At 43.4% G+C, this 24,416-nt stretch overlaps 3 protein-coding genes across 15 annotated transcripts in view; all 3 read left to right on the top strand.

The window, feature by feature from the left end:
- The first annotated feature begins 1,386 nt into the window (after nucleotides 1–1,386).
- On the top strand, nucleotides 1,387–14,414 carry LOC136448061 (ubiquitin-conjugating enzyme E2-17 kDa-like). The gene is made up of 6 exons (XM_066447176.1): nucleotides 1,387–1,523; nucleotides 11,107–11,170; nucleotides 11,630–11,661; nucleotides 12,190–12,267; nucleotides 12,582–12,687; nucleotides 13,050–14,414. The coding sequence occupies exons 1-6, from the start codon at nucleotides 1,500–1,502 to the stop codon at nucleotides 13,187–13,189; spliced, it is 444 nt and encodes a 147-aa protein (XP_066303273.1). The 5' UTR covers nucleotides 1,387–1,499; the 3' UTR covers nucleotides 13,190–14,414.
- A 775-nt stretch (nucleotides 14,415–15,189) lies between these two features.
- Nucleotides 15,190–20,757, top strand: LOC136448060 (uncharacterized). 2 transcript variants are annotated; one of them, XM_066447175.1, is made up of 6 exons: nucleotides 15,190–15,995; nucleotides 17,493–17,686; nucleotides 18,143–18,260; nucleotides 18,504–18,713; nucleotides 19,219–19,357; nucleotides 19,737–20,757. In XM_066447175.1, exons 2-6 carry the CDS (start codon nucleotides 17,621–17,623, stop codon nucleotides 19,960–19,962), a joined length of 759 nt encoding a protein of 252 aa, XP_066303272.1. In that variant the 5' UTR covers nucleotides 15,190–15,995; nucleotides 17,493–17,620; the 3' UTR covers nucleotides 19,963–20,757. The 2 variants fall into 2 exon arrangements, with proteins under 2 accessions (XP_066303272.1, XP_066303269.1); XM_066447172.1 differs by having other exon boundaries at nucleotides 15,458–15,995; nucleotides 18,501–18,713.
- A 980-nt stretch (nucleotides 20,758–21,737) lies between these two features.
- The window catches only part of LOC136448253 (protein transport protein Sec24C-like), a 28,583-nt gene continuing 25,904 nt past the window's right edge, over nucleotides 21,738–24,416 (top strand). For 11 of the 12 annotated variants that reach the window (XM_066447566.1, XM_066447568.1, XM_066447572.1 and 8 more), the window contains exons 1-3: nucleotides 21,738–21,871; nucleotides 22,566–22,940; nucleotides 23,742–23,889. In XM_066447566.1, the coding sequence (XP_066303663.1) occupies nucleotides 22,624–22,940; nucleotides 23,742–23,889 (465 nt within the window). In that variant the 5' untranslated portion in view covers nucleotides 21,738–21,871; nucleotides 22,566–22,623. Of the gene's footprint in view, nucleotides 21,926–22,565; nucleotides 22,941–23,741; nucleotides 23,890–24,416 lie in introns of all 12 variants that reach the window. The other variant, XM_066447567.1, reaches the window with a different exon arrangement.

The following is a 24,416-nucleotide window of genomic DNA, read 5'->3' on the forward strand; positions in this document are numbered from 1 at the left end:
GAAGGCGCGACGAAAATTTTGAAATCTTGACCCCCTGAAATGCTATTTCCTGCATTCTGAGGGGGGGGGGGGGTTGCTGAAGAGTATGCTAAGTTTTATGACATCACTATTTGAAAAAAAAAAAATACAGAAGAGTTTCAGGTTGATTTTTGAGAGGCGTCACGCCCTCCAGACCTCGCCGGAGCTAGCTGCGACATGCTCCCGGGGAGAATTCTTGACACCCTGAAACGCTATTCCTTGCATTTTGATGGGCAAATATTACTGGTAATGATATCTCTGTGAAAAAATACAGATGAGTTTCAGCTTTGAGTTTTGGGGGTTGACGCCCTCCTGACAATATTTTTCGACGGAGGCCCGGCATGCACCCGGGGAAAATCTTCAAACCTTGAACCGCGAAAAGCTTAATTTCCTGAATTTTGAGGAGAAAACTTTGCTAGTAGAGTGAAAAATAGAAGTGTTTCAGCTTGAAATTTTGTGGGGGGCGCCCTACCGACATATTTTCGCAGGAGCCGTGTGCTTCCTGGAGAAAATTTTGAAATCTTGACCCACTGAAATGCGTTTTCCTGCGTAACGAGGAATTACTTAATAACGCTTAACGTTGAATTCAGGATGACAAATAACGCTTAACGAGGAATTAAAACGACCAGTAACGCTTCACGAGTAATATACCGATAACGCTTAACGGTAAATTCAGGGCGGCCGGTAACGATTAACGGTGAATTAAAATCGCTCGTAACGTTAACGCTTCACGAAAAAGGGCATGCAGACCCTCCCAAGAAGCTCGCTACGCCTTAACATCGTATGAAGACTGACGAACACAAAGGCTCCGTAGAGTGTAACAGTTTGTAAATTATCATAAAATATTACGTAATATAATAATAAAAGCTACTACATTAGCATATTGCATCATGCTTCAAGGGCATTCGATGACGTTATATTTCCCGCCATATTTCCAAAGTGGAGGCAGCAGAACGTAAAACTCAGCATAAGTTGACAACAAATTTGTGGGATTTTTAGTAACAAAATATCATAACTATGACTCAGATTTCAGAGCCTATTTTATTTCTAACTCAATCAGATGGCTAAAGATGCTAGTTATGTCTTGAATTGTCACAAGATAAAACAAAACTGATAATGTTCCGTCGCCCTCTACGTGACGAATCTAGTTACGTCATCCAAGGATGGGTTCCCGAGTTCAAAGTTTATTTCTGGTGTAAAGTAGTTCTTGTTACTTTTATCAGCAGTAAAATCAGTCAAAATGACGTTTGTTTCATAATATAGCTCTATAATATTAAACAGGAATGTTTCTACGGTGCAATTCCCACGTATTATCAATTCTTTGGTTATGGAATTTTTTGGCGGAGGAATACAGAGTGACGTTATCGTGACTCAGCACGGAAGGATTTAGCGGCAAACAGATCGTCGGCCATCTTTACAGCAGGAATACGTGAACTCTTCCTTGTTCGTTTATTTAGTTTTCCCCTATAAATCTCACATCTATGGCACTGAAGAGAATCAATAAGGTAAGATCCAGAGTTGTTACGAGTTTGGAGGCCCTAGCGGGCTCGCTTCTCGGGCGTTCTTCCGTTTTTACCCCGACAGGTTTTCCGTGTTGCACTGCCGGCATTTTTCTGGGATGAATATTTCGCGCGCCCGTCAGCAAAACCGGGTCTTCTCATCGGAAAATCCCCGCCAAACCTACATCCTCCTCACATCGTGGTCCATAAGTACATACAGAAGGAACGGAAAGTACAGAAAAACCGACTCCGCTGTGACGCAGGGCGGTGTTTGGGCCGTTTTGTGCGGTTGGGTTGTGGGTAGGCATGGCTGCTAACCTTTGACTCACGTTACGTACGTTAAATATAGCCGCGCGAGGACAGACAACTCCGCTCTGACCTGGCCTCTCACTCCCACTAAACACGCAGGAATAACCTCAGATTGCTGGGGAAGATTGTCCGAGGGTTTAGGTACTGTTTGGAGGCTAGTTTTCCCCTCTTGTCTCTGCCCAAACCTGTAAAAAGAGCGGCAGTTACCCCTAGTTTACAGGATGGCCATTATAATGTCAGCGGAAAGTCATCAGACTAAGAAAGGACATCCGACAAGACGATTAAAACACTCGTGCTGGACAGCAGACAAGATGCCACTGGAAAAGATAAAACTGAAAAGCAAGCTTGGGCATGAAAAAAGTGATGTTTTTAGTTAAGGTCAAGTCTGCATGAAACTGAAAGTGATTCACTTTGATGTGAAAGTCTTCAGGAAAATAGAAAACAACAGAACCCTGTGCACTAATTAAAACAAAAAAGGAAGAAAAAAAACAGGGACTTTTACATCTGTAGCAATAGCCAAATATCTGCATGGAAGTAAAAGTTATAACACAGAGAAAGGTACACACTTTGAAATGACGTGTGAAACTTAAATGTATATCTGACTTGATCGGTTGAAATGAAGCACTTCCAACATTTTCCCTTCAATTCAGAAAAAGACGTTCAAAAATTATGTGAAGTAATTGATGTTAGAGCTTCAATGTGTATTGTTTATTTTATCAGCATAATGCTATTGTGATTTCTCTGTTTAAACAACATGACCAAATTTGGACAAGTGAAAAACAAGCAGGTTTTTGCATAAGCCTAGAACACTAACACTGTTGCCATGACAACCAGTCTACATGTACATTTTTATCACAAACTGTAGACAATAGAATATCGTGTTATTCACACTGAAAATTGTGGCAGTAAATGTAACAGATACACAGTATAGACACAACATGTTAGATGTCTCAAACATACATCTTTGACTATACAGCAGTTCAAAAGGGACCAGTAAAATGGTCCGAAGTGATCTGAATTCCTAACTTACTCTGGTGTTATGTTTACGTGTGAGGGCGTAGAACAACAGCCGTGGTAGAGTAGAGGTTGGCACAAGGTTATATACTGTAAATCACTTTAATGTAGAGGCAGGAAAATATAGCGGTTGGGGGAAAATGGAGTAGGTCACTGCACTTAATCTTAACGGTGGGAACAAACATTACTGTCTCAAATATTAGTGATCAAATATTAGTGATGATGAAATTTTAGCCGTTGACTAGTGACCTTTAAATCAGCTAAAATTAAGTTACAGTTAACAAATCAAGGATTACAGTAATAGTATTGGGATGTGACAATAAATCGTCAACAGTTGAAAAGGTGTATACTACCTGTTCTACTTGTAAATAGGTACCCTGTTTTCCTGCCTCAAATTTCTTTATTCTTATTCGCTAAAACATTTAAAAAAGTGCATGCTAATGTAAACTATATATATGTATAAAGCCATACTATGTTCCTTAACCTTTCCCACACTCACACACAGTTAAATGTGTTGTAGTTGTGAAACTTGACTAGTTTTAGTACCATGTATCAGCCACCCCCCCTTGGTTCGTTTTCATAATCTCCAAGTAGATCTATTGGTGGCAATGACAGCATCCAACGGTGGCCAATAATACTCGTACTGCTTTTGCCCATTGGATACTGTCAGCTGCTTGGAGATTGGTTTTGTCATCTTTGCTTCGCAGAAAACAGGAAGTGATGTGACATTCGTGTTGTTGACAGAAACGTCGGTTATGCCCAGAGGCTGGTAGGAAGCAGTTCTGCCTTTGCAGTGGAACATGTACTATCACTAATGGAGCTCTTATACACAATAAACAGTACTGTAACATTTCGTTTAGACCTGTCAAGACCTGTCCCCATGCTTAGTTACCGTTTCCTGTACCTAAACCTCTGTATGTGTGGCCTACACCTCCGTTCATTTGTTTGTGAAACCTAGTGGCACTTACATGTATGCCAGCAAATTTCCTTGCCTCGAAAAACGGGTGCAGCCCCAGGGCAGAGGTCAGAGTGGCGTTGCGTATTGGAGGGCTCAAAATGAGAATGGGATTATAGTGCCACCTTAAAATCCTCCTTTTCCTTACAAGTTATTGCCCAATCTGGAGTCTTCGGGTTAGAATGAACAGGTAGGGCTTAATTTGTTCAGTTCTCCAGTTTAGTTGGCGTAAAAACATGTGAGTTGTTGGGTCATGCGGATGGATACATGAAGAAACTGTACTGGTACCTGTGCCTAAACCACTGTACTGGCACCTGTACCTAAACCACTGTACTGGTACCTGTATCCAAACCACTATACTGGTACCTTTACCTAAACCACTGTACTGGTACCTGTATCCAAACCACTGTACTGGTACCTGTAAACCCTTGTACAAGTATCTGCACCGGTATCTTCTGCCTAAACCTCTATACCTACATACACTAGCTGCATGTGAACCTTTGTACCTAAACCCCTGTACCAGTAACTGTACCTTAACCTGTATCTGAACCCCTGTACCCATACCTTAATCCATACATTAACCCTTTCACCAGTATTGGTAGTGCCACGTGAATCATTATCAATATGCTAATGACTTACCATCTCTTGTTGGATTATGACATGATTTTCAAAATTAGACCAATGTTTCGGTCCTTTTTTTGACTGACATTTCAATATAGTGACCATGCAAGTCATGTAAATATCCGGTAAACCTCATGTGAATTTCAGTCAGTTTTAAGCTTTATTTGTGCTTTTTAATAATTGAAAGGGCAATTATGATTTCGGACAAAGCGCCGCCTTTATTGATTTTGTTTGGTGTCCCGTGCATACGTCAAGACGGTGTTATTATCTATTCCGGGTCACCGTGTGATTTCCCCAAAGGTTTGGGTCTCCAGGTTTGGGTCTCCTCTGGAAAATTGTTATGCTAATTTTTATAATTGTAATTATATTTTATATAAGACTATTTATACATGTGCAAGCACATCCCACCCCCAGATGATAGAGAACAGATGACGTTAAACCAAATAGTAAGTGAGTGAGTGACTCACTTGTACACGTTTGTCATAGGGCCATACTAATGGATTTTCGGGGTTCCTTAAACAGTTTGTAGTAAGAAGTCAATGCCAAGGTGAAAACAGATGTCCCCCAGAAATCTAGCATCAGATTCAGAATGGCTAGTCTAGTCGGAAGCCTTCTTCTGGAACTACTGTAAATGCAGAAATGTTCGCGGTGGTTTTATGTTTGCGGTTCTCGCGGCGACCGTTTCACCGCGAACTTAAAACCACCGCGAACATTTTTGTCCAATACTGTGGCAGTATGTGACTAAAGCGCTGCCGCAAACTTAATTAAAACCACCGTGAACACTCCATTTTCGCCTTAGCGCGAAATAAAAACCATGCGAACTTAAATGCATTTGCAGTATTCAATTCTACACGTACAGTCTGAGTCTTCAAGTTCACTTGGTTATAAGGAAACTCCTTTTTGAAGTCAAGTTTTTTGTCGTTGATCAATTTCTTGCGGCAGTCTTGCCAAATCGGGTGTGAAGAAGATGGTACAATTTGACATGCAGTGTTTGGAGTTAAAGCAGACTAAACTTAATTTCGTAAAGCATACTGGATTATGTCAAATATACCACTAAGACCAGTTCTGACTTGTTTTACACTAGTCCATCATAGATTAGCGTTTTTTTATACAAAATTTGAAATTCGCGGCCTGGTGCCCGTTATACTCAATGAGTCCCAAGACCATGACGTCAGAATTTAGTGGAGACAAAAGAAGTGACTTCAGGTGTGAGCCTCCTACCTGTTGACCAGGTGACACCTGATGTACCTGTTAGACAGGTACCTGTAGACAGGTGTAAAATTGATGTGGCCATATTGTCGTAAGGCCATACCAATTCAATTTCTTGGTTAACAGAATTTAAAAAAAATAGTAGATTGGAAAATCAACATGAAAACAGAATCTCAGAGGAAAGTTTGTACTTTGGTGCACACAGTTTCCGGGAGTGAACAGGGTCAGGTGCAAGTTTTCACCACAGCCTTCTGTTTTAATGATGTCCTCGTGCTAAATTTTAGAGAGAACAATATGTTAATCAAGAAATTAAATTGGTGTGGCCTAAGCTGGTATTTTACGAAGCAGGAACTGTGTCAAAAATATCATATATATATCTTAAATAGATGTAATTCTAAAACATATATGTTTGAGAGAATGATATATATATTTTAAATAGATAAGATTTTAAAACATATATGTTTGAGAGAATGATATATATATTTTAAATAGATAAGATTTCAAAACATATATGTTTGAGAGAATGATATATACTTTTTAAAACCATTCACATTTTATATCAATATCTTTTTGAGTACAATACATATTCTAGATCAACATCTAAAAATCAAACATATGTTGTTTCCAAAAACATGTCTGAAAGCATATTGTTGGCTAAAACATGTGTTCCCAAAACCCCTATCATTTCTGAAAACATATGTTGTTCTCATAAACATGTGTTTCCAAAACCCCTATCATACCCGAAAACATGTTGTTCACAAAAACACGTGTTTCCAAAACCCCTATTGTTCCTGAATGTATATATTGTTCCAACGCGGCGCCGAAACTGTGTCAAAAAGGTCTCGCACCAGGTTTACGGGAGCATGTAAGTGTACCGAATATGCAAATCAGATCTAAGCTATACTAAACATGCTCCGTCACTTTATAACTGAATCAGAACACATTGTTTATAACCAATGTTATACCGTATTGTTTCGTGGTGCAGTTGGTGGTCAGTTTATTTTATTTTTTTGATTTTTTAATATGATATCACGCTACTATCGTACATTTGTAATCGAAATGTTGCTGTATCTATGGTTTAGCCTTTTGTCAATAATTCTCTAAGAAGTTACGAAACATTGGTATCGAGCTGTCAGCGATATGGCGACGTCACCACCGGACGGGGCGGCGCAGCGGGCGGGGCGGGGACAAGGGTACCCGGCGATGCGGGGACAAAGGCGTACGGTACCGGGCGGACGGGGACAACGGCACCGACCACAGCGACCGGGCGGAGCACCCGGCGGTGCGGGGACAGGGTTACCGGGTGCACCTGGCGGGTCGGGGTTGGTTGGAGGTTTCAGTTGGCCAACGTCCGCTATAGCGGCGGGGCGGGGACTTCAAGTTTGTTAGGGAACTTTGCAATTGGACCAAATATTCCTGATTCAAAACTTGTAACGGTGCACACTCCCGTGGTAGTGCGATAGCCTCTACCAGAGGGCCTGCATGCCCTTTTTCATAAGGCGTAATCAGGCCGTTTTAGACTTGGTTATCCGTAATCATCCACCAAAAATCAACGTAATTCGTAATCAGTGCATTGGCCGTATATAACGCGTAATTGGTCGCTTTGATTCTACGTGAAACGTAGGCAGTTACCTTTATGCGACGTAAAACGTAATCTATGAATTACTAGTAAAGCGTAGGCTGATTTCCAGCAAAGTCTCCCGGCAAAGTTGCCCCTCAAAATGCAGGAAATAGCATTTCAGAGGGTAAAGATTTCAAAATCTTTCCGTGAAACATGCGCCCTGACCCACTTAGAATTGTCGCGCCTCTGGTGAAAAATATGTTCTGAGGGTGTTGCCCCTGAATATCAAGCTGGAATCATTGTGTATTTTTCAATCAAAGAGATGCCATAAAACATAGCTTAGACTACCAGCCAAATATACCCTAAAAATACAGGAAATTGCGTTTCAGAGGGTAAAGATTTCAAAATTTTCTCGGGGTGCATGCCTTGGGGCCCACATTCGATTGTTACATGTACGCCTCCGGCGAAAATATGTCGGAAGGGCAAACAATCTAAGATCTAACAGAAACCCTTGTGTACTTTTCACTATGAGTGCAAATATTGCCCCTCAAAATTTATTTGAGTGGGTCGAGATTTTACCATTTTCCCGGACCCACCTACAATCGCCGGGCCTCCGGCGCAGTATATGTCGGGAGGGCATCGCGCACCAATACCATTAAACTCTTGCGTATTTTTTTCACTTATATATAGATATGCCATCAAACATAGCTTAGTGTACCAGCAAAATTTGGCACTCAAAATCAATGATATAGCGTTTCAGGGGGTCAAGATTTTCACAATTTTCCTTCGGCGTCGACGTGTTCAACGTACGTTCAGCAATATCTTGCCGTCGCCTCCCATACGAAATTCCCAGCCGCCGTCACGGCTACTCATTTTAGTTATAGTCGTTTAGTCTGGTCATCAATAGATTCATTGTCACCACAATTAATTTAAAAATCAATAGTTTTGACGCAGAACTAGATAGTTGAATCGTGCGTTAAGTGTTTAAGACGGTTGGAAAGCCTCATGATTTAACGTAATTCGTAATCAGCTCTGAAAACTTAACGTAATTCGTAATCGGCGGCAAAATTTTTCCGTAATTCGTAGTCACTACCCCAATGCAGGCCCTCCTACCAGGCTCCGCGGATCGCTGGGAAAATATCCTAACACGTGGGTCGCCTATTGAACTTCTTTGCATAGCTGACTACCCTTCGCATACCAACCTCCTTGGGCATACTATTCACTCTATCAGGCCAATTTCTACTATTTTCCCAGCGGAGCCTGGCTATAGAGACTATCCCTTTCCTCCGAGATTGACCTTTGTAGCTAGTCTCAAAGCAGATCCGCGGAGCCTGGTAGAGGCTATCGCACTACCACGGGGGGTGCACCGTTACAAGTTTTGAATCAGGAATATTTGGTCCAATTGCAAAGTTCCCTAACAAACTTGAAGTCCCCGCCCCGCCGCTATAGCGGACGTTGGCCAACTGAAACCTCCAACCAACCCCGACCCGCCAGGTGCACCCGGTAACCCTGTCCCCGCACCGCCGGGTGCTCCGCCCGGTCGCTGTGGTCGGTGCCGTTGTCCCCGTCCGCCCGGTACCGTACGCCTTTGTCCCCGCATCGCCGGGTACCCTTGTCCCCGCCCCGCCCGCTGCGCCGCCCCGTCCGGTGGTGACGTCGCCATATCGCTGACAGCTCGATACCAGAGTTTCGTAACTTCTTAGAGAATTATTGACAAAAGGCTAAACCATAGATACAGCAACATTTCGATTACAAATGTACGATAGTAGCGTGATATCATATCAAAAAATAAAGAAATAAAATAAACTGACCACCAACTACACCACGAAACAATACGGTATAACATTGGTTATAAACAATGTGTTCTGATTCAGTTATAAAGTGACGGAGCATGTTTAGTATAGCTTAGATCTGATTTGCATATTCGGTACACTTACACGCTCCCGTAAACCTGGTGCGAGACCTTTTTGACACAGATTCGGCGCCGCGTTGGAACAATATATACATTCAGGAACAATAGGGGTTTTGGAAACACGTGTTTTTGTGAACAACATGTTTTCGGGTATGATAGGGGTTTTGGAAACACATGTTTATGAGAACAACATATGTTTTCAGAAATGATAGGGGTTTTGGGAACACATGTTTTAGCCAACAATATGCTTTCAGACATGTTTTTGGAAACAACATATGTTTGATTTTTAGATGTTGATCTAGAATATGTATTGTACTCAAAAAGATATTGATATAAAATGTGAATGGTTTTAAAAAGTATATATCATTCTCTCAAACATATATGTTTTGAAATCTTATCTATTTAAAATATATATATCATTCTCTCAAACATATATGTTTTAAAATCTTATCTATTTAAAATATATATATCATTCTCTCAAACATATATGTTTTAGAATAACATCTATTTAAGATATATATATGATATTTTTGACACAGTTCCTGCTTCGTAGTATTTCTAGAGCTGAAGTCATCTCAGAGCCACAGTGGGCCGTTGTCCCTTTTTGACCACTTCCCATGCCACATCAGGCTAAACATAGCCGCACATTTGTAACAGTGCTGTCAAGGCTAAACATAGCAGCCTATTCGTGCCCAGTGCTTGGGAAGTCGAGGGTGTGTGTGTGTTACATTTCTGTGCCAGCCGTGTCTGGCTAGGGGGGTTTCCTATAGGGCCGAGACAACACTCAGCTATTTTAGAAGTGCGAGTTCAACTTGGCAGGGCCAGGCCTGTTTGTACAGTTTGGTTAACGTTATATGTACAACTTGGGAGATGGGTGTCTCATGCCAGGGCATGTACGGAGAAGAGGGTGTGCCTTTCCTCTGTATCATAGCAGGGTTCTCCCCAGAATTGTTTCACAGCAAAGGGGTCGGCTACAGAGGGCCAGCTTTGTGCGGCGCACGTGTCACACGCCGACTTGACCTAGTGGTGTGGATCTAAACCCGAGTTTAGGTTTAGGTTCGGACTCGAGTCCAGAGGTTTAGGTTCAGGTCCGGACTTGAAAGTCCGGACCTGAACAATAATTTTGGAATATTTTTTCGTGTTACATGTAAAATTGCATATTGGCAGATATTTTACACGTAATTTGAAAACTATATATACGGAATTATATACAGTCAGTAATTAACACAAAAGTTCTGTTATAAACACAAAAACAGCAATGTTTTGATATTTTTCTAATTTCACGATTTAAGGAAGGTTTAAGATGGTTTAAAACAAAAAGGAGTGTATGAGTGAGAGAATTTTTTTTCAAGTCCGGACTTGTTTCCAGACGTTTAGGTTTTTTTGGACTTGAACCTAAACGTTTTACAAGTCCGGAACCGGTCCGGCCGGACCGATCCGCACCACTAACTTGACCGTTGTAGGGAGTTGGGTATCTTCACCCAGAAAATTTTAGAATTCATAAGTTACCCAATGAGACTCTATTTCCTGCATTTTGAGGGATACATTTTGTGAAGTAAAGTTTTGCCTCTGTCACAGCCCCATTCTAGATCTAAAGCCAAATATTAACTTTTAAATGTTACATTTACGAAAGGTCATAATTGTAAGGTTCTCCCCAGAAAGAAACTGGTTGAAACACAGCATAGGGGGTCCAAATCACAGCATTGTGGCCCCTATACTCAGACTATGCTGGCGAGAACACTGCATAGTACAGATGACAGTTAATTTTCCTTTACTGACAGTCCTTTAAACAGACAGGACATTACTGCATGACATGTTCCTCCCACAAATACAGGTAATTCTGGTTGTACGATTAGATAAAGTGCCTAATGTAGGCAGACCTTATTTAGCTGTAGTTGTTAGATTTATTGCATGATGTACATGGATGTCTAACCTTCATCAGCATAGATACTAATCATGCTTTGTTTTCCACCCCCCCTCCTCTGTACCCCCCCCCCCCCCCCCCCAGGAGTTGCAGGACCTGGGACGGGACCCCCCTGCACAGTGTTCCGCTGGACCAGTAGGCGATGACTGTGAGGTTTTTTTTTTGTATTTCACAAATTGATACAAAAACACATAATACAAATAACAAACAGAGGAAAAACAAAGTTCAGGAAAAATATATACATAAGCCACAGATCCAAAATAGTAAGTAAAGGTGGAAACAGAAGCTACAACGTAAATATAAGTAATATCCAATATAATATTAATAATAATAATAACTGTAGATGTATCATTGACATCACGACTAAGTTTTACTTTTACCCTTTTTTTGTTAAGTTCAAATCAAACTCATAGTTTTCCAAATGAGTTGAAACCAATCAATCAATTTTTTAAATATTGGAGATTCCACCGTACGACATTTCATTGTTGATTAAAACAACATACTTACAAGCGGTATGTATGATTTTGGGATATGAGTAATTTTGTTGTTAGCCTGTGAATGTGATTTTGAATGCTGATGTGTGAGTTTTGTTTTTCTCTGTCCGCAGTATTTCACTGGCAGGCTACCATCATGGGCCCGGTGAGTACGCAATACTCTGTCTCTCAGGAAGTAACTCATAAATGAAACATAGCATTCCCATGTTTAGGAGAGCCACGCCTCCAGCACATTAAAAAAAAACACCACATTTATGGAAAAAAAGTAAAGAAATGATAGTAAACCCTACTTACTTTTGATGGGAAAAGTTTTGTTGCAAATTTCAATTCACCCTGATGTACATTTTGCGCTTTTTACCAGTCTACTGGTAGTAAAGTGTCATTTGAAAAATAAAGTTTCCCTGCCTTTACATGTCTACAAATCCCCAACATGTGTACAGTTATAGAAATGTTGAATCCCGTGCCCTAGACACAGTAGAGAACAACCCACTGCCCCTGCAGCCTCAAAAAGGCTATAGGACTACCTTCAGCTTTTACTGGACCTGAACAAACCTACCCGCATGTCAGAAACACTGATGGTCACGTGATATAGTCCCATACCTGAACAGTAGTTACTGGTAGGCAGCCCAGAGTTGTGTACTTGGCTCCCACTAACTCTCATTTGTGTTTGCAGGCTGACAGTCCGTACCAGGGCGGGGTGTTCTTTTTGAACATACACTTCCCCACAGACTACCCCTTCAAACCACCCAAGGTAAGAATCACACACACACACACACTTAAACACACGCACAAACACACACACACACACACACACACACACACACACACACATGCAAGGTAAGAAGAAGAATAACAACCACACCTACACGAGACTCTCTCAGAAACTTGTGTTAGGTTAAGCTGAGAAAGTTAAGATGTGTGAAATGAGGTTAGCAGCTTGCAGTGTTCCATGGATGTTGTCCTCTGATGACCCCCATGATGTAAAGTGCTCAGTGTAGTAGTGTAAGCTACCAGGAAAGGGACTGTACAAATCATGAAGCTTATTTTTCTCTCTCCCTTCTTCAGGTGCAATTCACAACAAAAATCTACCACCCGAACATTAATAGTAACGGCAGCATCTGTCTAGACATCTTGAGGTCACAGTGGTCACCAGCCCTCACAATATCAAAAGGTAAGGTCATAGGTAATAGGTCAAGAGCCCATAATATCACAATGTAAGGTCATAGGTCACAAGCCCTCACCGTATCAAAAGGCAAGGTCATAGGTCAATAGTCCAATTTCAAAAGGTAAGGCCATAGGAGATTTAATTCTGGATGTTTCGAGTGACATCCATCACTCTTCTTCAGCGTCACTGAAATGATAAGATGACTATTTATTTATTTATTAGGCTTTTTCCATCACAATGGAAGCTATAATGAAACAGGTGTTCCTTGTCAAGGTCACCTTTTCAAGGCCACCATACTGTCGCCTAAGTTGTCCCTGAGAAGAATTATTTACCTTCGCTGTTTGAAACATTTTTGTTTTCCCCCGCAGTCTTGCTGTCGATCTGCTCGCTGTTGACGGACCCGAACCCTGACGACCCTCTGGTTCCGGACATCGCCCGCATGTACAAGACAGACAGGGGAAAATACAACCACCTAGCCAAGGAATGGACCCAGAAATACGCCATGTAACACCCCAGCCTGCCGCCTGCACACTGCAGCACTGACCAGCAGCCCCCCTCCACACCCTCCCCTGCAGACAAACCCCCTCCACACCCTCCCCTTAAACAACCCCCCTTCCCACCCTCCCTCCTAATCAGCCCCCCTCCCCACCCAGCCCTGACAGTCTGCCCAGCTGAGGGCCCTTTTCGCAATGCCGTAAACCTTGAACATTTTGTGGTAGTTGAGGGCTGCAAGCTGCTTAATATTAATGAGATGCATCGGCTCTGATTGGTTGGATTAACGAGATGCATCGGCTCTGATTAGTTGGAAACAAAGATACACCAAATAAGGCAGGTTCATGGATATTTACGGCACAGAAGTGCAAAAAGGCCCAACAGAAAGCCAGATTGTCAGGATGTGCCTCCCTCCCCCAACTTTACACACTTCCGTTTGGATCTGCTGTTTGTAAATTGTGAAGTGTTTCCCATCCCTTTCTGTTAGATGTATTAGTTGTATTACCTAACATTTATGTATTTGTTATAAAGCCCATTGTATATGCAGGGTGGGAGGGGGTGTGCGGAGTGTGTAATGTTTTGGTCAGATGTGTTTACGTGTTCAACTTCTTCCCAAATGTGCGAGAAATTTTTATGTTGTATTGAAAGTTGTTGGCATGTTCAGAGTATAATCTGTCTTGCTTGTGAGGACAGAGGGTGGGGTCAGGGGTCAGAGGTCAGCGCTGCAGGGTCTGGGGTTAGGGGTCAGGGCTGCAAGGGTCGGGGTGAGAGCTGCAGTGTGCAGAGGAAGCTGGAAGGGAGTCAAAGTTCAGAGGGGGGAGGGCGGGGGTGAATTTGAGCCTAGCGTACAGGAAAACGACAGAGTCTTGTCAGAGGGGGGGGGGGCGATTTTGCAGACAGGGAGATCTCTGGGTGGGTTTTCACATTGTACTAATTTTGCCGAACCATGGGTCGATCTTCAAGCCTTTTTTCTGATCTGCACGTTACAAGTATCATCGTAGGAACCAGCATCACAAATCTCCTTTGTATATTCTTCTAACCGGTGTCATGGTACAGTAGTGGTGGGGTGGGGGGGGAACACCATGGTCGTCCGTGCGTTTTAAGCTCCTTCGCTTGTTTTGTGAGAAAGACAGTACTTCTGTGGGATGTGCAGCACTCGTATGTTTCTGTTTGTAACGACTTTCCTTCATAAGTAAGCAGATGTCACCAGAAGTAAAAACAAAAACAGAAGAGACTTTAAACACGTCTGTGGTTTTATTTGCGTCATTGTTGAAGTGATTTCTATAGCTTTCACTACGAAAGACCCTGCTTACACCAGGATTTGTGAATTGGGAATCATCCAGGCACAAGAATAGATCTTGACCCGTGAATCCTGATAAAAACAGTCCGAGCCCAGTTCCAAGGAGGAATGAATCCCCCTCGGAGCCATTCATACCTGGATTTATGAGTGGGGATCAGTCCCTATGCCGTTGTGGATCCTAATTTGCAAATCCTGGTGTGAACAGGGTTTCAGACCCCCTTTTGTTATCGATCAGTGAGCAACGTTTGAATCATTACAGTTAGATTTGTGTGTCCCTTGATTTTATAATCGGAATATGGTACACAATGTAAAAGTATGATTTAGAAGACAACAAAACATACAGAATGTAGAAATATTCATTCTTTAGTCGATGAAATTCGTTAAGCGACCTTTCGCAGCCTCTAGTGCACAGATGAGCACAATCTGACATAGGTACATGTTTCAGGCTTGAACAACAATTTCGTTACTGCACAGGTGGTGGGTACATGCAACATTTGAATCTGCCCTGCTAAGGAAGGACGAAAGGAGTGAGTGAGTGAATGGATGAAGACCTTTGTAGAGTTGTGCTCTTACCACACAGGCATTGACTACACACCACACCTTGGCTTCCAATGTGCACACACTCTCACACACACACTCACAAACTCACACAGACACTCACAGACACACACACACATACATACACATGCACACACATACACACATGCATGCACATATACATACACACTAACATACACACACCACACACACACCATGTGACCTTTAAGTGAACAGATTGGAAGTGAAACCCAGGGTTTATGTGAAAAACAGGTTCTGAGTTACTTTATTGCAAAATATGATAGCAAGATTTCAGTAACTATGACGACATGTCAAAGTGATAATAACAGAAATATTCACAATGAGAAGTAATTACGAAGATGTTTATTTTCGAGTAAACACAACTGGTGTGTGGCCTTGATTTGGGAGATGGTTTTAGAAGAGAGCAAAGGTTGAACACTCCTGGAGAGTGAAACAAGTTTGGCTCCACACATCTGCTTGAAGATCACCTGACACCATTGTTCGTCCAGATGTTTATTTTCTATCTGACCCCAGTGGTCATGTGTGCGTTTATGTATAGCTTGCAGCTGAAAATAGTGGTCTAATTGTAGTTTTGTTTTAAAGAAAATTCAATTCATCAAAAATCCTAGCCAGAGATATTTAACTTTTGAGTGAAATGCGTTAAAACAGAGAAGTTTAAAAAAAATGAAGGAAAGGACTTCCCGGTATTTAATGGTTTCGTCCGTACCCCTCACGAGGTCCCGTGCACGTGACCACCTGGTGACCTTTGACCCACAGGTGATCGGCCAAACTTCCTGAGTAGTTTAAAAGTAAGTTTCCGTGTCCCAAAAATCTCCGTGTTACAAGCGTGATCATTTTTCTTCGGGACGGGACGGCTTCTGGGGTGATTACGTCATAGAGGCGAGATGAGAGGGCGCAGGTAAGGCGGCTTCTCACCTGTCGGAACGTCCGGGAAGACGCGCAGGTGAGTTACCAGTGATCGCCGCGGCACACACCTGGTTGAGCCGTTAGAACCGCCAGGTGTACGCCGTGTGCGCTTGTCACACCTGCAAGGTGAAGAGGCCTACTCGGACCCGAACATTTTTACATGAATCTTAGAAATCCTGACTAGGTGTCAGCTGACAGCCGGGCAGAACAATTGTTTACGGAAAGTCGTGTTCAGTGATTATTTATATGTTTTACTATTCTGTACTAGTCTCTATCAGGCTCCGCGGGGTGCCTGAAAAATAGTGGAAATTAACCAAATGCGTAAATGATTTAGCCTCTACCAGGCTCCAGAGGCGGCTGGAAAGAGTAGAAACTGGCCAAATAGACGGAAAAACATGAAAGAGGAGTTAGTCTACTTTAGGGGTACAGTTTGCCGCTCTCGTGGATGGCATATTGGACTCTCTCTCCGTAGCTAACTCCCTTGGCACACTATTCACTCTATTAGGCCAATTTCTACTATTTTCCCAGGCATCCCGCGGGGCCTGGTAAAGGCTATAAATGATTTGCCAGAGAAGCTAGCCGGCCATATACTTACATCCGCAGTCAACCAATTTCGGCCAACCATATCCCGCTACTTATGTACGGATTATTAAATTCGTATTCATTTATTTTGTTCACAATACAAAACAGTCACTGATTAAAGGCAGCGAATGCTGTCTGAAACGTCGGACCGTTTTCAAATATATGCAGAGAAAATTTTGTATCGAGTATCTCATTACCCGGATGTCTAACTTTCATTGACGCATCAAAAGACGTATCTATTTTGTTTGTTTGTTATTTTTCCGTTCGACAAAATGGGGCTAGGCCGACGTTGTTGCCATGAAGTTAAAACATCCAAGAAATCAGACTACTTTTAATCGTCGGACACCCTCCTACCTACAGTACAGGGGGTATCCGTGCTGCTGCGTGTGATTTGAACTTCAGCACAACTTTCTTAATCTCCAAGCAGATGCGTGGGTGGAAGATAGAACTTTAATCGGTTCGGTGACATAAGGTACGGTGACTCCTAGCAGATGTTGTGTGGAAGATCTGCCAGTTTTCTAACTAGCTTCTCGATTTCTGGGAGTCGCCCCACCAACTGCTTCGAGAAAACAATACGGTCTTCCACCCAACATCTGCTTGGAGATTCCGGTATACCCTGTGATCATGGAGCGAAGTTCAAAGTTCTCGCGCCTCTTGTACTGTGTCCTTTTATCGGATGGGGGGCGGATCTGCGCTTGCAAAACTGCGTACATTTGCATATATTATTGTTAGTAATGTATGTTCTTGTATTTGGTTTTATGATCGATCGTTTTGCGTTTATTTAGATCTATCTTATTTTGTGTCCGTGCATTCCTTTGTATTCGTGCATAAGTGATGACGTCACCATATCAGTTTTGTAAACTTGAGAGGGTCATAAATCTGTCCCGATACTTAGCTATTAATTTCAATTTGAACAAAAAATTGAAACGTTTTTGTGCTTCTGACGTGGCAGGTTTCACCGATCCGCGCATGTCTGACAAAACCGCCAGTAGAACTCCAGAGAACAGCGGAACGGACGGGCTGCGGTGACCTTGACCCTCAGGTTGACCTTGGGACCCTGGGACCCATGTCCGGTGAGAGATGCGGATTCTGTGCTGCTGCTTTGGTGGAGAGGCGGAGGGAGAGGGGAGGGGGGCGGCAAACGAGGTAAGTCAACTTTTTGCGTTTTTCGGAAGGGACGTAAAATAATATTACTGGGGGTCCCGACACCGAGGAGGTGCCTCGAGCAGTACTCAGACGGACACCTACTGGTTGTGCTTCAGATGAATAATAATGATAACCTTGCCTCTTTCTGATAAGCCTTTCCTAATAAGAGTCAAATAATCACGAGCAAGCTACGTGTAAAGAAAAAAACTTGATACCTGTTAAGTTTTCCTGATAGCCCATTACACAATCATTGAATGGGGACGGGGGGAGACACAGGCTTCCAGGTTCCTTAGACCTATTACTGGAGTCACGTGTTCAAATAGGCAGATGTCGAAGCACTGGGCCAGTCGTCTTTCTGAGGAAAGCCGAGGTTTTTGTTCTGCGTCTTGGACAGAAGTTCAAACGTTTCATCATGGCCTCTTTCCCCCTTATACCCCCCCCCCCCCTTCCCCGTAGAACACCTCTTTGCTCCGCCGAAAGGTCGTGGAACCTCCCCTGTCACGTGGCACGACCGGAAGTGACGCACACGTGACGTCAGTAAGATTCAGCAAACGGGTCCGAAAACAGGAAGCAGGTAAGGCAGGGTTGGCAACTGAGTTGTTACACGCCTTGTTTGTTTGTTCGTTGGTTGGTTGGTTAATCTGTAGGTTGCCTGGTTGAAAGAGAAAGTGAATAGATAATAGGTAAAAATGACTTTGTCGGTAAAATGAGTTCTTAACGGTACTTCGTTGATAAATTATAAGAAAGAAACTCCAGCAATCCATGTCATCCGGAAGCATTTATTCCAATTTTCCTCCCATATTTGTTCATCCAGCAGAATCTCCGAGTCACGGACATAAAGTCCAGGTCTTCCGAGTGCAGGTGCCTCACTTGGACGAGATGTACAGCGACGCCGCGCGGCTGCTAACGGAACTGCAGGAGGAGCACCAGAAGTTGGTGGAGGGGCTTAAGAGGTTCAAGGCGCTGTTTGGCTGCGACGAGGCCAAGAGCCTGTCAGCCTGTCTGGTGGAAATAAACAACAGAAAAAGTACGTCAAGTCTAGTCTATTCCTCAGAACATTATGGGCGTTCGTTTTGAATTTTGATGTCCATATGTATGAGCCGTCCTTCGTTGGAACGATGGTTACACCAACTCTTGTTTTTTCTACATTGTAAACGCAAACTCGCTGAATTTGGAATGGAGAGGTCGCCGCCAAACCGCAAAATTGAAAACACCGCGAAAATTTGAAAATTTACAGTAAGAAGAAGAATTCGGTTGTCTAGAAGATCTCTTATAGTATAATGAAATTATTCACGAAAACTGGATATCGGAGTTTTCTTTTTTAACAAACAGTCAATCCTCACTTGCATACACCTTCCTCAGAGCTTCTGACTGGAGTACTGCTTCTCGCCGCTATAAGTAGACGGAGAAGGTGGCGCTTTTGCGGTGAGAACACAAAAGACAACTCCAATATCATATGTTCTACGTATTTTCAGAGGATGAAATTATTCACGAAAAACCGTTTTTTTTCCCGTCCATGTTTGTTCCGGCAGGTGGCACGACGTTCCACCTGATGTTCTCCAGCGCACATTCCTTCTCCCTCTGTCCCGAGGGTGACGTCAGCACGCCCGAGGTCCGCCAGGCCGTGGCCGAGGTCGCCAGCCTCAACCAGGCTCTGAAGGAGATCATCAGGTAACATTGTCACTGATGAATCAACAAACGTCCGATCCAAATTCACAACAACTGCTTACCTCAAGCCCGTTCGCTCCTCTGATCGCATCCGATAAGAGCACGACTTTCACGACATTGATTTGTCGAAATTTATAGGATTATTCTAGTTAGCTGGCGTTGACATTTTTTAAAGGCCAGTAGGCAACCTCGCCGACCAACTCCCAACCACAGATGACATTGCTCGCGACTAACTCCCAACCATGGTCTGGAGAAGGTCGTGAGGCCATGGCCGGCTTCGTTTTTTGACTTGTCTGTCTGAACACGTGTTTACGACGCTCGGGGTATTAAAGGGGGTGAAGTCTGCCATCTCTGATTGCCTTGTTCATTGTTTTTTCCTCAGTCGGTCGCCGAGACTTCAGCTCAGCCTGCAGAGGATTGTGGGAGAGAAGGAGTCGGACAGGGAGAGGGTGGAGGGAGAGCACGGGAACTGGGCGGATCGCCAGAGGGCGCTGCTAAACTTCGACAAAAACCTGGGCGTGTTCGAGACGGGTCTTAGCCGGGTGGGGGAGGTCTCAAGTCAGGCGGAGGAGGTTCTTAAAGACGTCAAGGTCGCGGTGGATGGCTGACAAGGTCACGTGAAGGACATATTATCATCACGTGATCAGGATAGGAGGAAATCTGATCTGATTTATTTGCCCGGCTGTTTAAAGACATACGGCCAGGGCTATAGCTATTACGAAGACCTAATCTCCAAGCAGATCTACACGGTGCCAAAAATCGTATATGCTAGCCAGAGAAGCTCCAGTCAGGCACCGAAGGTACACAGTAGGGCACCGACTAGAGCTTATCTGGCAGACTGGAGCTTCTCTGGCTGACTGGAGCTTCTCTGGCTGACTGGAGCTTATCTGGCTAGCATATACGATTATTGGCATCTGCTTGGAGATTAACGAAGAGTCTAGTAGCTCGTGTAACTAAATAATATACAACATAGATCAACATATATCAACACAAGCGGTTACAAGGCACATGTGAAGGCGCTTATAAAGCACTTAGCTATACTATATGTTAGCACCTTTTTTTTACGCAGATTATACAAAGTAATGAGTCATTGTTGAAAATGCTCTTAATGATGATTATCTTATATACTGTACCAATACTGTACCAAGGTGCTTCAGTGAGGACAGTCACTTGATAATTATATACACATATGATCGCCATTGATTTTGAGATAGGAAATCAAGGTTCGGTGTCAGATGATGTTGCAATTAATCTAGAGTTTGTGAGAGAGGACGTGAAAAATGAACCGAGCCGTCCGTAACAGTGTTATGCTTGTTGTTAGACTTTTCCTATGTTTAGTCCACTGTTCCGCTGGACTCAAACGTATTGAAAAGCATTGAATAAACGATACATCCGACAGATTATACAGACGTACTTTTTTCCTGCTCAAGTCACGAGAATTATTTCGTTTTCACACAATTCACCTCAATGTCTGCACATGACCAGGCTGACCGTAAACTTTAGTGGTCCGTGACCTCACGTCACTAACTCTGAGACTCACCAATGGTGACACTTAAAGTAAACTTGGCGTGGCAGACTATCGCCGGGCGTTGATAGCAACACTGGTACAGTCACGTAGTGATTTTGATTGGTTTATTTCCATGATGTTGTCCTCGGTCCGAGCCGATATTTTGTCCAAAATCACTCACAAGTTAAAGAGATTCATTCGTTACACGTTAGGGTGCAATTTTTCCATCAACCAGAGCTTGTGGCCAAGGATCTTACTGATGCAGGTGCCAGAGCCTGAAAAGACAGCAAACTTACTGTAACAGAACATAGGTAAAATGTAGTCATGTAACATTAAATATTCTCGTAAGAGCATTTTTTGTCAGATGAGAAAGTCTCCACTCCAAGTCTGAGCAAGGACATTATATAGTGTCCTTGGTCTGAGTAATTCAGTGTTGATGTAACGTTAAATGAAAAACCGTTAACTTAGTAAGGCAACGGGATGAACGGGTATCAGATGATCAACATGAGAAACTTGCCACGTTTAGATATAACAGATCATAGCAACGTCATCCATTGCAATGTCACGCTGCCCATCGTGGAAGATAGGTATGATATTAGTGAAAACGGGTAGAATGGAAGATGAGTCAGAGTTGGGCCACAGAATAAATATGGTTTTGTTGTGTTGTATCCTGCAACGTGGATCCCGACACGTTTTACCGTCTACAACACAACATTTCCACAGATTAGTTGTCCCTTTGGTGTCATTAGCATCTTTAACAGATAAAGAAATGTACAATCATTTTCCAAGATGAATAATGCCGTGGTTTGAAGGCGTTTTTATGTTTTTCTCAACAATTTCTCTCACTAAAAACACTTGTTGTGGGTGAGACTTTCCCAGCATGCCATGCGGGGGTGGTGACGTGTCGCGTTGTGCGCATGCGCTTCATCCGGGATCCTGCCCGGTGTCTCGACGTGGCACAAGATAAGACGAGGACAAGTCCAAGATTTCCTCCTTAAGAAACCGAACCGGTGAGTCTTACGTCCGGAAGGTGGAGTCGATCGGTAGAGGAGACTTTAAGGAATGTGCGTTGAAAGTTTGAAGGAAATCCCGTGAGGGAAAGTTGATATTTTCCGTGTAAAATGTTGAGGTGTCGACTCGTCCGACACGGTTTCCTGGTGGAACGACTGAGTTTGTACGTCAAGTTAGGAGTTGTCAAAAACTCGGGTTTCTTCCCCTGATTTCTGTTTATGTGACATTTATCTATTTGTCATGTTTAAAGCCTTGTTGTTGTCTAGTTGTTGTCTGATTTGGAGACTTAATGCGGCCAAAAATGAGTTTGTTTACTACTCGATCGATGGAGCACAGTGACACGTAGCGTTCCGTACACAGTGTAGGAAGGGGGGGGGGGGGGGGGGGGGTATTTTCCTCACGTCTTATCGAGAGAAGATCGCGTTTAAATTAAGACCGTCTTAGCTTGGTTTTCAGAAGTATTGTTATTTCTTGGTAAAGGATGAAGAAGTTTTGTTTGGTTGATCACATCAGATATATTTGCAGGGCGTTCTTTGGTATAAGTACGAAACACATCTAGTTAACGCCTGCGTTTTTCATCACCAAATATTTAAACTTTTAAAGAAGGGGAAAGTCGGGGAGTTACTTCAGTCATTTTCTCTATTTCCCAGCGTGTGTTGGCAATTTGCTAATTTTCTGTATTTCTCTCTCTAGCTCTCGACACGACTAGACGAATCCTGCAATACCCACCACAGAGACAGCCGTCTTCGATATGAATCCACAAACAGGCTACAACCAACCCTACCAGGGGGGGTACCAGAACTATGGGGGGCCTCCCCCTCCAGGGGGACAGAGCAGGGGCTACGGGGGCCCCGTACCAGGACAACCCCCTCCACAGAATGCCTACATGAACGGACCCCCTTCCCTGGGCCCCTCTGGGGCCAAGCCTCCACAAGGGGGTTATGGAGCACCCCCCTCTCAGAAGGGGCCAGCAGGGGGGTATGGACAGGGGGGTGGCGACATGCAGAACGGGTTTTCTCACAGTGGCCAGGCGTACGGAGCAGCGCCACAACAGCAACAGTACGGCAGGTGGGTGGATTCTTACCTCTTCTGAGTATACTTAGTAGATATGTAGCCTGCCATGTGTGAGAGTTTTAGCCCTGATCGTTGTAGTTACCCAACATGAAACGGCTGCAGTTGTTCAGAGGGGACGTTAAGCCAGAGGTCCCGTCCTTGAGGAGAGCCACGCCTCGAGCATGTTTAAAACCTACCGTAACTCAATAACACTAGAATTACGCCCAGGTCTGGTCTCACGCAGCTTGTACTACTGTAAAAAAACTTCGGTGTTATGCTTTGAGGCAGTTTAGTCATGATGTGATACAACCAAACAAACGAGTCATCCCAGTGCCAAATCATGAAAGGGTTGAAAGTTGATGATTTAACATGCTACTGGTAGGGGTTGCAGTTCTTGTATTAATTGTAATGCGGTATGAATTGAGGACCTTACTGGCTTTTAGCTACGAATGTAGGATTTATAGACAAGAGTGTCCAAAAATTTGGTTGAAGGGGACTGTATGGCCTGTCAATTTTCATGCTGTCCCAGTGTCTGGTATGACTTGATGATGAGGAAACGATAATGGTTACAGTGTGTGCGAGGGGAACACGTGTACATTGTACATGTGTATGTACACTATACTTACCAGGGAAACAGGGTGTCCTCTGGGCGTCCCCTGCCAAAGGAGGTTGTCAAAGTCCTTTGTTTTCTTAGTGTAACTGTAAGGCCTCCAGAAGACGCCTTGACTCCCTGCTAGCTAATACTGATAGCCTGGGACCTTACATACTGTACGTCTTACTAACACTCCCTGTTCTACCCTGTTCCCTGCCCTCCAGAGGACCTCCCCCTCCCGGACAACAGCAGTACCAGCAGGGCCCCCCAGGCCCACCTATGTCCAGTGTCCAGTCTGGCCCCCCGGGCCCACCCATGTCCAGTGTCCAGTCCGGCCCCCCCATGTCCAGACCACCCCCCAGCCAGGCACAGGTAGGAGATGTCCTCATGTATTAGTGCAGAACACTGGCAGGTTTTGGAAACACTCTAGAAATTTGGGAATTTTGCGTTAAATGTTTTCATACCTGTTGAAGTTGTGAGTTGAGACACGGCCTGGTTTCTGTCAGTTGCTCTACAACTTAAAGTTAAAGTTAAAGTGTTTGCACGGATGACTTAAGTCAAGCCTGCATTAGGATAAGATATCAGACAATACTGTATGTCGTTTAAATTTGTATCTTCTACAATTCTACCCTGTAAAACTATAAAGAGTATTAAAACACATTGTTATGATATTATGAACTACATGTATGGTGTATGTACATTTCTTTACTGTGTAATTGTCCTAGTCCTGGTAGTACATAATGTAGTAGAGAGAGAGAATTGTGAGTGCAGCAGATGTTAAACAGTCAAACATCTCAAAAACCTGTGATATTTGGAGTTTCTTTTTACACAACCAGGTAATATCACCCCCTGACGTTTCGGTGTCTATCACTGTATCAGACACCTTCTTTAGAGCTTCT

This window comes from Branchiostoma lanceolatum, chromosome 14 (assembly GCF_035083965.1).
Source record: "Branchiostoma lanceolatum isolate klBraLanc5 chromosome 14, klBraLanc5.hap2, whole genome shotgun sequence".
Classification (NCBI taxonomy): domain Eukaryota; kingdom Metazoa; phylum Chordata; class Leptocardii; order Amphioxiformes; family Branchiostomatidae; genus Branchiostoma; species Branchiostoma lanceolatum.

What these genes read in the sequence shown, in the direction of transcription:
- LOC136448061 (XM_066447176.1), top strand. Translation starts at nt 1,500, where the DNA reads ATGGCACTGAAGAGAATCAATAAG. An exon ending in CACTGAAGAGAATCAATAAG is followed by an intron (nt 1,524 to 11,106) that starts GTAAGATCCAGA and finishes CCCCCCCCCCAG; the next exon opens with GAGTTGCAGGACCTGGGACG. An exon ending in AGCCCTCACAATATCAAAAG is followed by an intron (nt 12,688 to 13,049) that starts GTAAGGTCATAG and finishes TTTCCCCCGCAG; the next exon opens with TCTTGCTGTCGATCTGCTCG.
- LOC136448060 (XM_066447172.1), top strand. Translation starts at nt 17,621, where the DNA reads ATGCGGATTCTGTGCTGCTGCTTTGGTGGAGAGGCGGAGGGAGAGGGG. An exon ending in GGAAATAAACAACAGAAAAA is followed by an intron (nt 18,714 to 19,218) that starts GTACGTCAAGTC and finishes TTGTTCCGGCAG; the next exon opens with GTGGCACGACGTTCCACCTG. An exon ending in GCTCTGAAGGAGATCATCAG is followed by an intron (nt 19,358 to 19,736) that starts GTAACATTGTCA and finishes TTTTTTCCTCAG; the next exon opens with TCGGTCGCCGAGACTTCAGC.